At 43.5% G+C, this 13,407-nt stretch overlaps 1 protein-coding gene across 1 annotated transcript; it reads left to right on the forward strand.

Moving 5' to 3' along the window:
* Positions 1-1,287: 1,287 nt before the first annotated feature.
* Positions 1,288-2,745, forward strand: LOC134449791 (glutamic acid-rich protein-like). Its single transcript, XM_063199898.1, has 3 exons — positions 1,288-1,914; positions 2,038-2,142; positions 2,244-2,745. Exons 1-3 carry the CDS (start codon positions 1,288-1,290, stop codon positions 2,550-2,552), a joined length of 1,041 nt encoding a protein of 346 aa, XP_063055968.1. The 3' UTR covers positions 2,553-2,745.
* Positions 2,746-13,407: the final 10,662 nt, after the last annotated feature.

Genomic DNA, 13,407 nt, shown 5'->3' on the forward strand with positions numbered 1-13,407 from the left:
ACTCGTCTATCATGCGGCTGACCCGGGTTTGATTCCCAGCCCAGGTCCTTTGCCGACCCTCCCCGTCTCTCTCCCCATTTTCCCCTCCAAGTAATGCACCCCAACATTGGCGAGATTTGGGCCAAAGGGGGCGCTGCAGTTCCTTCTGTTGCCGTGGCAACTTTGGCAAGTTTACTGCTTGGCCCCGCATTGCTGCTTGCAGCTATATTCTTCTAGCTGATATTTCATTTTAGCAGTGCCTCATAGCAACAATAAGCCTATTGGCTTGGCTACAGTGAATAGGCAGTGAATACTGTAGCCAATGTGGCGAATTGTCACGTTATAGCCTACACATTTCAAGAACTTCTAGCACTGCAACTTTTCTGACTGCGGATAGCTTCGCCCAGCCTATGTGCCTTTTGAGTCTGTAGTAATTCAATGGCTCGCATTCAAAACAAACCGGGAAATTGAATTGTTTTTTTTTCTCCCAAAACTCATTCGACTTACCTTCTCTGTAAAGGTTCTAAAGAACCTCTTTCGCATACCCATTACGACACAAAGGTGGTTGCCTGCGCGCATTGTGGCGTCGTCCTGTGCACCTTCGATTAGGTAAAAAAGCGCACGATGACACCTGATTTGTTATCATTCTTTGGAGATATCGACGACGACTCGGGAACGCAATCAAGTTGCATTGTACTAGCTTATTGTTTAGGCCTATGTGTTTTTATTTTGCTATTGGACCAAAAAATCATTTTATATGGTAAGTGTGGGCATGCGAAATGCTTTCTTTAATGAAATCCCATTGCAATTATGAAAAACAACCATAGGACAACGAAAGGAGCCTATCCAATAATAATATTTCTGTGGTGTGTGGTTCCTTTATAGTAGCCTACTAATATCACCTCTATAAACTTTCTTTAGGTAGGCCTATTGATTTTCTATAATAGGGGCCTATGTGATAATTATCTGCTATATCCCAAAATATCAGATTCATAGGAATTAGATCTATAATAGTTGTGGTACTGTGCTATACATACAATTTCAATAAAAATCAATATAATGCTATGTTTTTTTCCCTTAAGAGTGAGTGGCACATAACATCTATGCCATGTGTAGTGCATAGCAGTTTCTGTATCACATCTTCTATATTGGGGTAATTGTACTTGTATTGTTCAGATTAAAGAAGGTGTAATATACTCTTTGGTTCTCTTACTAGATTTAGTCAGTTCTGTATGGCTAGGCTACTCCAGAGGTGAGAACAGTCTGTGCTAATGTTGTTTTATATTCCCAGACTCTTCACTCTTGGGCATGAATCGCCTGAGCCAGGAAGCGAGGGCAAGCCTCAGCCCGGCTGCTCGGGAGGGGCTGCAGCTGGTGTTCAGTGCCCGTGCAGAGGAGCAGGAAAAGCGGATGCAGGCCTTGAGGTTAGTGGCCGAGAAGCAGATGAGGGACATGGAGGAGCTCCAGGCCTCCCAACAGGCTCGCAGGCAAGCCTGGAAAAAAGAGAAAGCCGACCTCGTCCAGGTCATTGATGATGCCAGACACGAGGAGTTCCTCAAGATGAGCGACGAGTTCACTCAAGTGCAGGCTGACCTGAACGCGGCCATGGAGAAGCTGCAGAAGGCAAATGGGGAACGTGAAGCCGTGGAGAAGGAGAAGGAGGAGGAGAAGGAGGTGGAGGAGAAGCAGGAGGAGGAGGAGGAGGAGGAGGAGAAGGAGGAGAGCAAACACATCCTCTCCCAGCCTGAGGTACCTGCTGCTGCAGAGCCAGACATGATGATGACTGTGGAGGAGACAGGACAAGCTGTCACAGACACCCAGAAGAACTTGTCCCATGACGACGAGAGGGACACTGACACCTCAGGAATACTACTGGCTGTTGCTGCCAACAGGCAAAGGATGCTCAAGGACGTGAAGGATCAGAAATGGATGGAGGTATATCAAATAGTATAGGCCTCTCAAATTATTTAGGTGTTTGTCTGCGGTGCAAAAATATGGTGTCTTAAGACTAATTTAGCAGGTATGAATTACTAAAGGTGCTGTATAATATTATCTCAGGGGGAGAATGTGATCTCTGAGGTGGCCGGCATCCCTGAGGACCAAGTGTTTGAGGAGCAACCACAGGACAGCACGCCATACCCAACTGATGTGGAGTTTCACCAGGTACCCACGCACAACTAACAAACAACTGAAACAAAACTAAAACAACACTGGAATGACAAGATCACTAGATGCTTTTGTTGATACATTGTCATCTCCCACAGCTCCAGGTGGATATGGAGTTCCTCCGCTTGGAGAAGCAGTCTCTCTTTGACAAGATCGCTGCGAGGTTTATGAAGAAGAAGGAGGGCGTCGCCGCAGAGTTTGCCAAGAAACAGAAGGAAATCCTGGCTGCTCACGTAAAAGAGAGGAGAAAGCAGAATGAGAAGATGAGGAAACAGATGGAGAAAACACACAAGGCCGAACTTAAAGAGCAGAAGAAACGAGAGGCCAAAATAAGAAAGGAGGCCAAGAAGGCCGCAGCGGCAGAAGAAGGCAGGCAGACAAGATGTTGCTTCTGCTTCTGCTTCTAATCTGTGCTTGAAATCTCCCCCTCATTTGACAAGTAACCAAGATTCATGTCATGATTGATGCCTGACGAAGATCCAGGGTGATCGAAACTTTGCGGTTATAATCTACTTTACTAATCTACTTTGATTGACAACATCAGCAAATCAAATTGAGTAAAATGTATTTCGGTCAAAGCCTGTTTTGAGTGTTTATGTTAATTAAGACAAGTGTACATACAGCAACATACAGAAAATGTACATACTTCAACATGCATGGACACTACAGTCACTGTTGAATGAAATGAAATTGTGCATTTAAGAGTGATTGCGCTTTTAAGTCCATGGATTTTATTTGCCAATTCCACTAACTATTAACTGCATCCAATGATGTTTTGGACATTAGCACACATTTATCTTTCATATAATACAGAAAGTGTAGACATGGCATTATTTCCCTCTGCAAGAATTCATATTTAATATTGGTTTTGGGCGTTTTCATGCCGTCCTGTTTTCCAAATGTCAGATTCAGTCTTCATATTAGCATGTAAAGAAACTTGTTTTGCCCAAGACGATTGCAAATGTTGATTCACAGTAATCATCACAATATGACAAAACTGTCAGAAAGACCACTGTCCATTATACATGAAATTTGCCATTTTGTGTGTGTCCACGAAAACTGTGTTAACCGTGTCACGGTCTGAAACCCCCTCCATAAATCAGTAATGGTTTGGTCTTAGGCCATATGAATAACATCACGTGATGTCATAACCTCTTTGGCAGGATATGGGAAGACTTTTTGGTAAGTTTTGAGCTCCATCCTTCCATAATTTAATCCATTCTTTTTTCTCATGTTCTCATAGCGGGAAAATTGCCTGTCAACTGTCTTATCAATATATTCATAAGAATCTGAATTAGAAATCACATGTAGAAAAACACAGATAAAGCATACAAATACATGAATTGATTAAGGTGTTGTGGTGGAACTTCTGAGGTCCTCAGTTAGCACAACACCATAAAAATGGCTGAAATGTCAAGCCGTGTTACCGTCAATGATGTTACAATTAGCTATGACAGTTGAGGAGGAGTATGTTTTTGCCAATTTATCTCCATATTGACAGACAAACAAACAACCAAAATAATGGGTTTGTCTGCTTTGTTTTTTCTCCTAAAAAAGTGCCGACTTGTTCCCCTGCACTGTTGACCGTAACACAGTTGAGTAACACGGTTGACTGTTTTGAAAGTGTTTTTGTGCTATTGATCCCTTATGTGTTGGAAAATTCCTATGAACAGACACTAGGGATTATCTCTGGAGAAGGAAGTCTTGTGTAAGGAGGGTGACTAAATTCAAATCAGACGTTACAGGGATTTCTAAGGAAAAATGTGTCGGTCTGTATCACAGTGAATCATAAAATCCTACTTATGAAGCTCAACAACATTTTCTATATCAGTTGCACAGATTAATGACAACATTATTGCTAAGGGACATAAGCACTTTCAAACGTAGCCTATGTTGTTTCAACTCTGTAGTATTTTTATATATGTTTGAAATGACATAGTATTTGTCCATAAGTTAACACTGTTGACAAAATAATCAAGCAAATGTTAGCTTTCATTAGAGTATTTATCAAATGATTTAAGATTAAGCTTGACAATTTGTTTGTTTGGAAACTTAAATATATGAAGAGTTCAGATGCAAAACCCCCTAACTCCATTTCTGAAGACCTGCACTTCTATATTTTTAGAGAACCCCGTTGTTGGTTTGGTTTACATTCTTGTACTTGATAATACATATAAATAGTTATATTACATAAATAAAATAAAAAATATGCATTTTTGATAGCTTTGTATTAGATAAAAATTAATTAAGATTATTTTCTGAAAAGGCACTTAGGGGGTTTTGCATCTGAACTCTTCATATACACTATGTAGACATCTAGGTCATTTAGTTGAAAAAAAAATACTGATAATTGACATTTTGCTTTTGCCAAAAGCGCAGGCGAATCGTAGAATCACTCTTAAGAAAACATGACTCATTTCAAAATTGCCCAAGACTCTTCTGTTGTTTTCTGGGGTGGCAAGTTTAAGTCTCTAGCTATTTGGTTCACTATCAAGGCAAACACATACATTGTTGATGTGGCAGTGTGGTAGCAGCATCACTGCTGGAGACATGATTGGTTGATACTAGCCACCTACTGGAGAGCAGAGCATCTGGTAATATATAAAGTATAAAATATCTACAGCATATCTTTGGTGCTACTGTCATAATAGCCTAGCTACTTTATGGGAAGAAGAAGTCACTGTTTTTTCGTGGGCAAGGTCAGAACCAAGGTCATCCAGTAGAATGTTGTATTTCTGATATTTCATGACCAGACTTCCGATAATCCCCATGTTACTATTTATGTATTTGGTGGTATTGAGCTTCATTCCAATTCATGTTTGAGTGCCATGTCAAGGAGATAGTTTTGAGGACAAGGTCAGAAGGCTGATAGGTTGAGCAAGTGTCCATCTTTGAAAGATGTGGGGGGTTATGTAGCTGCATGAGATGAGATGCCTATTTCATGTTTGATCAGCGATTACATTTGGATTTTCTGATTTTCTTTTTTCACATCAATTCCCTGTATACAAGGAGGTCCTGTGGCCAAGGTCATGCTGCACAAGCCTTGAAATCTCCAATCCATGCACAGGCCTACAACAGCTCTGAATTTGGAAAATGTGCTACCTAGAGAGTTCAAATCAGATTATTAAATGAGCACCAAAGCCATATTTAGCACTTCACATTTTTGAATTTAGGTGAATGCTTGGTCATGTTAATCCAACAGTGTGTTTTCCAGAGATGACAATGTGGGCTGATGGGGCACATGGTGCCTTCACAAATATTATGCTTTCCACTTTTAAAGTGGAAATTATGAAAGTCTTGTCAAGTCGTTTTGTTGGCATAGAGACCAGGGCTTGACACTGGCACCTGCAACCGGCCAAATGCTGGTAAAACTTGGCTGTGGCTGGTAACAATTTCAGTGTCACTAGCCAATTTGACAGGTAGCTTATTCTATGGTAAGACATATCAGAATAGTGTATATTCTGCACGTTGCCCCCTGTGTATCAATTGTTCGTATTTAAGTTCAAGAAAAAGATCAGTTTTACTCAGTTTCTATTTGTTTGCTTTATTTCAATGTAGAAACCCATGCACTCATCTTCTTGCTAAAAGCACCTCATCTTCTGAGGTTAGATACAGCATGATGATTTAAAAAATCGAATTTTTGGCTAGTAGAATAGCTGGATGGCTAGTGACTCGGGAAAACCACTAGCAAGCGAGAAAAGTTAATGTCAAGCCCTGGTAGAGACATGAAACACAACAGAGCCAAAGTTTATCCAGGCAAAGTTGTTAGTGTGCATGTTTGAAACTGCCAAAATACACTTGTAAATCTAATCATTTTGTGATTCATATTGGCAGAATCCAATGATGCCCTGCATGCCATTCATGATATTTCTGCTGCCTACTAAGAAAATGAGGTACGCTTTTTTAGAGCAATAAAGTACAATTGATCTCCATCATGTTGAAAAGGTCAAAGGTTATTCCATCTGGACCACTTGTGCATCAAAAAATTCTACGACTTTTCCAGTGGAAAATATCAGATGGTGGGGTGTTCATGTGTGCTTTTCATGTTGGTGCTTGGTATTTATAGCATGTGAAGGCCACAACATCCCTCAAAGGACACGGTACAACTGCAGTGGTGAGTGAAATACAAATTTCAGTAGTTAGATCATGTCAGCACACCTCACTCACTGGAGTCGCCACAGAGGAGCGCCACGCCCCTCAGATCTTTTCAGATTCACCCTCATGGTCCCATGTCCCAGTACATGTTACTAAATTTTAGTCAATTACTGTCAACACTGTTACACACATAAGTGAATGGAAAAAAGTGGCCCAATTTACCTGAATTCACCTTGTATGATATAAAACAAAATATTAACATTAAAGAACATGGCGGTAAGAGAAACGTGCCAGACTTCGGCTTAACTATATTTCTCATTAAAACAGTAAATATTTATTATAAATGTCTAACTACAATAGAAAGGGAATTTTAATGATCTTTAATGACTTTTTTCAAACTATTGAAGCTGTGATGCGTTACTTAGAGGTGACACTGGATACAACCTGGGAAACTTGGCTGACACATGGCTTAATTTCATTAAGTCAACAGAGGTCTGGAATAGCACAAAAACACAAAACAAAACTTTATGTAGGCTATTTGTGTTCAAGAGTAGGCTATTGTACTCTTGTTCGTGTTCCACCGGGCTTACAAAGACATGTAACAGGAAACCTTACCCCTAAGGTGAACTTTATTGCTGTCAGTTCTTGTCAGAATATACTGTTAAAATGTGCCAAAGGTGAAAACTTTTTTGTACATTTGATATCCAACTGTACGTGTCTAAAAATAGAATAAAAATAAAATAAGACTACATTGATACTATGTCTGTAAAAATGAAAATGTTCCAGTGGCAAGATTCAAAAGCATACGAATGTCAAACCCTTGCCTTCACCGTTATCAACTTGCCATGTCACCAAAGGTCCACAAGAGGGTGACGTACTGTTACATACTCAACGATAGCCAGTGGAGACAAGACAAGACCTCCTTCAGCCAGTAAGTTATGCATCATGGAGCTAGACTGATTACAGCTACTATGTCAGTGGGTGCAAATATGACTTTCTGGATATTAACTTATTTTTTTGGTGATACACATTAAGTTTCTTTCAACAATCAAAAAGGGCTTTTAATTATGTGAACCTAACAACTTGTGTGAACTTGTGCCTTGGCGTTAAGGGACTATATAAGGAAGCAAGAGTTGGCGAACATCAGCACATTTCTTTGCTTTCCACATTTCAACAAAGTCACCGCACAGTTGACATAGCACTCAACAACAAGGCCGTGCAAGTTGACACAGAAACCTTACACAGCCACACAAGAAGCTGACAAACAACATCCAACATCAAACACCCCAAAATCAAAGGCCAAAAAACAAGTAACATGCCCAAGCAATAAAAGAAAGCCACTAAACAAGTGTAGTGGTAGCAGGGCGACAACAGTTTTGCAATCAGGGAAGCCAACGGGTGGGTCAGTTGTCCCGGGCACAGTGACAGAGGGGGCCCAGAATTAGGTCCTCATTACATTGTATGTATTAGGTGGGGGCCGTTCCAGATGAGTTTGTCCTTGGCTCAACCAAAGATGTCAGCGGCTCTGGTTGTGGTGTAGTCTGGTTGGAGTAAGGAAGGTCAGTTGTCCCGGGCCCAGTGACAGAGGGGGCCCAGAATTAGGTCCTCATTACATTGTATGTATCGGGTGGCGGGCCGTTCCAGATGAGTTTGTCCTTGGCCCAGCCAAAGATGTCAGCGGCTCTGGTTGTGGTGTAGTCTGGTTGGAGTAAGTAGACAAAACAAGAGTTCGGAGAGTGTTAGCGAGTCAGGGAACCTCCGCATGGGTCACTGCGAGCGGCCATAATACAGTTCTTGAAAGCTGCTTAAAAGAGCTACAGTTGGCCCCAGCCATGACTCAATCGGCTGGGAACTCGACCGTTACACCAGTGACCCGGGTTTGATTCCGTCTCTCTCTCCTCCCTCATTTCCTGTCCTTCTGTAACTGTCCTGTCAAAATAAAGGCATAAAATCCAAAAAAATACATTTAAAAAAGTTCTACAGTCAGTTTTGGAGGAAATATTCTCCCATTCGTGTTGCTGAGGGCACGAAAATGAGACAGGAGCACAATAGCATGCAGCACTGTTACATGTTAGGTGTGTGTGTGTGTGTGTGTGTGTGTGTGCACGTGTGCGTGTGTGTGTGTGTTTTCCTCTTTTCACAGCGCTGTCTTGTGACATGTTTGTAGCAGTAGTTTTGTGTGTATGTATGTGTGAGTGCGTGCATGTGTGGGTGTTAGAAGTGATGCTTTGTATGTGTGTGTGTGTGTGTGTGTGCGTGTGTGTCTTTTATCAGCTCTCTCACAGGTCGGCAGGTTTTTATCACTCTTGAGGCTGCTTTGCCAAGTTGTTCGGTGAAGTGACCCGGATTCTGAAGCAAAGTGATGGAGGTGTCTTATAGAGAGAATGACTGCCTGGTGCAGGTGGTGGTGGACACTGGGGGAGGTTGGGGTAGGAGGGAGGGGGGAGGGGGGGGGAGACAGCGGGGGGTTGGAGATGGGGGGGGGGGCGGGTCGGTGGGGGGGGGTGCATTATTGCAGCTGTGCGTGTGCTTGTGTCTATGTGTCTGATTAAGGGGGGGCAGCTAAGGTTCAGAAGTGTTGGAGCAGAAAATCTCTCTTTCTCTCTCTCTCTCTCTCTCTCTCTCTCTCTCTCTCTCTCTCTTTTTCTCTCTCTCTCTCTCTTTCACTCCCTTTCTCTTTCTCTCCCTCTGTCACTGGGCCAGACGTAAAGCAACAGCAATTTGTGCGATTTCACAGTTCACTGGCCACCAAAAAACTCTGACAGGCTCACTGCGAGATAAAAAGGGGAAGAGAGAGAGAGAGAGAGAGAGAGAGAGAGAGAGAGAGAGAGAGAGAGAGAGAGAGAGAGAGAGAGAGAGAGAGACAGAGAGACAGAGAGAGAGAGAGAGAGACAGAGAGAGAGAGACAGAGACAGAAAGGAAAGGAAAGGAAAGGAAAGGAAAGGAAAGGAAAGGAAAGGAAAGGAAAACAGATAGAATCGTCACTGAAAGATAATCACATTTTTCAGTTTCGGAAATTCGGTTACAGAGATAGAGAGAGAGAGATCATTTGGCAGTTTGAGAGGGACAGGGAAGTAAATTGTGAAAGACACAGGTTTTGTTTATTAAAAATGGAAAGGAATGTGTCAAACAGCAACAAACAAAGATGAAGGAACTTCAAGGAAGAATCCAAAATCTGGGATGACACCCGAGTTAGACAATGTTGTTTTCCTGAAACAAAAAGGCTGTTAATAGGCCTACTGAGCAGCTGTTTCTTTGAGCTGAATTTAAAACACCTCATAGTCATACGTATAATACATATAATGATGGACATTCACCAGAAATGGTCCCTGTTGTAAATTAGCTGAATGGTAATGACCAAGTCGTAATGTATCACTAAAGCACTGTCATAGTGGTGTAGTACTTGTATATGGTAGTAGAGCTTTTTCAGTGACTATTACAGAGTTCCATTTGTTGAACGGCTTTGGCACCCTTGATGATGACCCTTCTTGTTTCTTCCTATGCATGTGTTTGACAAATAAACACCCTTGCATCCTTATGTGACCTTGGAAATGTTTGATAATAAATGAAATCTGAGAGTTTGCAATCTGCTCTGCAAAAATCTATAGTCAGTGACATATTATATTACATAGTTTTATACTGATATTTACCTTACAAGTTTTGCATGTGGTTTTGTACAGTGATGCAAAGCAGCGGCGTCACATCTGCTTTGCCATATTCAACACTGTATGTTGTTGAAAGTTTGAGTCTTAATCTCAGGCTAATAAGTCTGAGTCGTCTGTCATGGGAGCCTTGGAGCCCTGGTAGAGACCTTGGTCCCACCTTTGAAGGTTTTGACTTCTTAATGTGTATTGATGTTAAAAAATAAGTGTCGCCTAAATAAATGAAGCAATGAATGAACAAATAAACAACTAAAGCCATATTTAAAGGGGCTCTAGGTAGGATTAAAAGTCTAATTAATCACTGTCCTGAGACAGCAGGTGCTTATTTGAGTCATTAGTAGGTGAACCATGATTCTCACGACCACTTCCACGGTCCGCTGTCAGAAAACCCCAAATGCAACTTTTGACAGCGCCATCCGAACGAGTGTCGCGGGAAACACCTCCCATACGAAAAATTGCTTTACATACCGTATTCATGTTTGTATCAACAGCTGGCATTCTGCGATGATAAACATTCTCACAGCGCGTTTATTTAAACAGCATTTTTTCATGACTGTGTAGATTTTGAGACAGGCATGCCACGGGTACCACAACAAACGATGTCATCCTACACTGTGCCCCTTTAATTTACCAATAAAGTAAAAGTAGCTAAATGGATCAATAAACTAAACTCCCACAGCCCTGGAGACATGTTTCAAACTAAGGCCACCAATGGCGCATTGGAAGACCTCCCTATAGCCCGGCCTTTGGAGCCCACGAGGTTAGCTGGTCAGTGAGCACTTGTCGTTAACCTGCGGCGTGGCTTTTGAAGAAACTCCTCTGAGCTGAGCTCAGTGCACCGGCCCCCGGGGAGGTGTTCTCTGGCCATCTGGCATACCGGGCATTTCCTGGTGGGCCCTGCATCCTCGTGGGCCCCTATTTTCAGAAATGTAAAAAAAGGGGAGGGGGGGGGCACGAGTCAGTTCTGCGCCACTAATTATTAGGGGGCCCTTTAAGCCAAAAGTGCCCAGGCCCTATTTCTTCCCCAGAACAGCCCTGGAGCAGTGCAATCTGGACGCATGTCAGTGACGGAGCAGCATGCCCCCCCCCCACCCTCTTCTCTTCTCTTCTCCTCTCTTCTCTTCTCAGGGGCTCCTTAAGATAAGAAGTGTCACCTGAGTGCTTTGTGCTGTGCTGGGGGGGACATCTGGACTCGGGGCTTTGGAGGTCACTTGCGGGACAGGAAGCTGCGCTTAATCCCCCCAGCTGTGACTTGAGAGGGATTCCCGACCCCCCCCCAATATCTCACCCCCAACCCCCTATATGATGCCCCCCCCCCACCACCACCACCACACACATAAACACATGTATGCAAGCTGGCCTCACGATTAAACCCTCTTTGAACAGTAGCTGACCGCACACAGGCCCCCATGCACTGCGAACCCTCACTTCACAGCGCTCACGCCGAACTCACTCAGCCATCATCAACAGACTCACATGCTCACAGTCGCACTTGCTTTCATCAGTACAGAGGAGGCAGGTACTGACTGCGTGTGTGTTGTCTTGAAAAGATAGCAGATGATGTAGTTTGTATGGTTCTTAGGGAGTGGTCAGTGACTTTGCCCTCATGGTTCATCAGGTGACCACCGTGAATTGCAGGACCTGGGGGGTGGGGGTGGGGTAATTAAGTAGTGGCCACACAGCTGACACGGTGTCTTGAAGATAGGCAATCAGATAATTGATACGGAGAGATATGGGGATGGCTGAAGGGGGGGAGGGGTGAAGGTTTGATGGTGGTCGTACTGGTGTTTGGTGGTGGTGGTGGTGGTGGAACGAGTGGAGATGGGGCGGGTTGAACGGATGGTCAGACAGACTGATGGCGGGTAGAGATGGGAAGCGGAGTAGACATCGGCCTTGAGAAACTCACTGTGTGGCCCCCCGCACGCCTCACATGACGCAGGCCAGGGCGGGGAGGACGGACAGGGGGGGGGGGGGGGGGTTGAATTACCATACAGGGCGAGGGGTCAAGTGAAGGTGGCAACCCCCGACCGGCCGACTGGAAAGCACCGAGTGCACAGGTCACGGAAAAGCCGCTCTATTGCTTGATTGGTTAGACAAATCAAATTAACTACTAGCTGTCCCCCGCCCTGACTCGACTCGACCCCCCCGCCACTGCTACAAAGCCAAAAGAGAAAAAGAAAAAAAAAGCAGAGGTCTGCTGCTTACTAATCCCCACTCACCTCTGAAGTAGCTTTCAAAACTAAGAAGAGTTATGTTAAGTACACGTATTAGTGTTTTTAAGCCTTCATTTTACTAGGCTAAGCTTGTATCTTATCTATGACAAAACTTGATCTGCTCATAATCTTTGCATGGAGCTACATACCGTTACTTTTTAAAAAATATTTTTTTTGGTCTTTTTGACTTTATTAATGATAGAACAGAGCAGATGTTGTCGGCGGCGTAGCAGAGGAGTGCCCTACCGTTTAGCGCCACAGTAGGGCTTACATACCATTACTTCTGAAAGTAGCATACTCCTGAATCTGTTTTGTTGTCTGTGCATAGTCCATTGCTCACTATCCGTTTAAGGCAATGCTGACGTTTTCCGTGCACGCCAGCAAGGCTACCATTGAGAGCTGGAGTGGTCTGGAGATGTTGCGTTACACACTATGTATGTACATCGATATTGGCACCATCTCATTGGAGCTCACTACCTCTTGTCATTTCATTTTTATCCTTTACATGACTTTGACCTTCTTTTTTTCGCCACCAGCATTCAGTAAGCCGTGATTTATCTGCCGAATCAATTTGTTGGCTTCATTGAAATGTATTTAAGGTTGGGGTCAGAGCCGAGGTCGGCGGTGGCATCTAATAAATTGAAGGGTGGGCGGCCGGCGGCGAGAGATCGCCGAGGCAAGTATAGAGGACGGTGGTCGTTGCTTCATGGCTTGGAGGAGGAGAGGATGGATGAGGAGGAGGAGGAGGAGAGGATGGAGGAGGAGGAGGAGCAGGAGGAGAGGGTGGAGGAGGAGGAGGAGGAGCAGGGATAGACTGGGACAAAAAAGAAACCTGGGCATTTCTTGCTTAAACTGGCCCATCACATATACAAGCCGTTTTTGTACTATATCCTGTGTAGCCCCTTAATGCACGCCGTACCTCCTGTGGCACGCTGTAATAGACATTGAAAGTTAACTACTATAGTGCTATACTACTAGGACAGTGCACAGGGCCTTTAGTAATACATTATGACTTGGTCATTGCCATCCTGGTTAATTTATAATGCCGTGTCTTAAGGGGTTAAGTCACTATTGAAGATGGAACAATGAGTCGGTCCTCTAAACAGTATGCTAGTCCTCAAGAAAATCAAACCCAAGGAAAAAAAACAACTGTAAGGGCCCCTAGGGACTGTCAACCCACCGGGAAAATGCCCTCCATGGCAGATTAACACTCAAGCCCAGAGGAGAAAAGAGGAGGAGTTGCCTGCCTCTTTAAGTTGCTCATGAAAAATGCAAAGGTCAAAGAACTTCAT

The sequence above is a fragment of the Engraulis encrasicolus genome, chromosome 5, assembly GCF_034702125.1.
Source record: "Engraulis encrasicolus isolate BLACKSEA-1 chromosome 5, IST_EnEncr_1.0, whole genome shotgun sequence".
Taxonomy (NCBI): domain Eukaryota; kingdom Metazoa; phylum Chordata; class Actinopteri; order Clupeiformes; family Engraulidae; genus Engraulis; species Engraulis encrasicolus.

What these genes read in the sequence shown, in the direction of transcription:
- LOC134449791 (XM_063199898.1), top strand. Translation starts at nt 1,288, where the DNA reads ATGAATCGCCTGAGCCAGGAAGCGAGGGCAAGCCTCAGCCCGGCTGCT. An exon ending in AGGATCAGAAATGGATGGAG is followed by an intron (nt 1,915 to 2,037) that starts GTATATCAAATA and finishes ATATTATCTCAG; the next exon opens with GGGGAGAATGTGATCTCTGA. An exon ending in CTGATGTGGAGTTTCACCAG is followed by an intron (nt 2,143 to 2,243) that starts GTACCCACGCAC and finishes CATCTCCCACAG; the next exon opens with CTCCAGGTGGATATGGAGTT.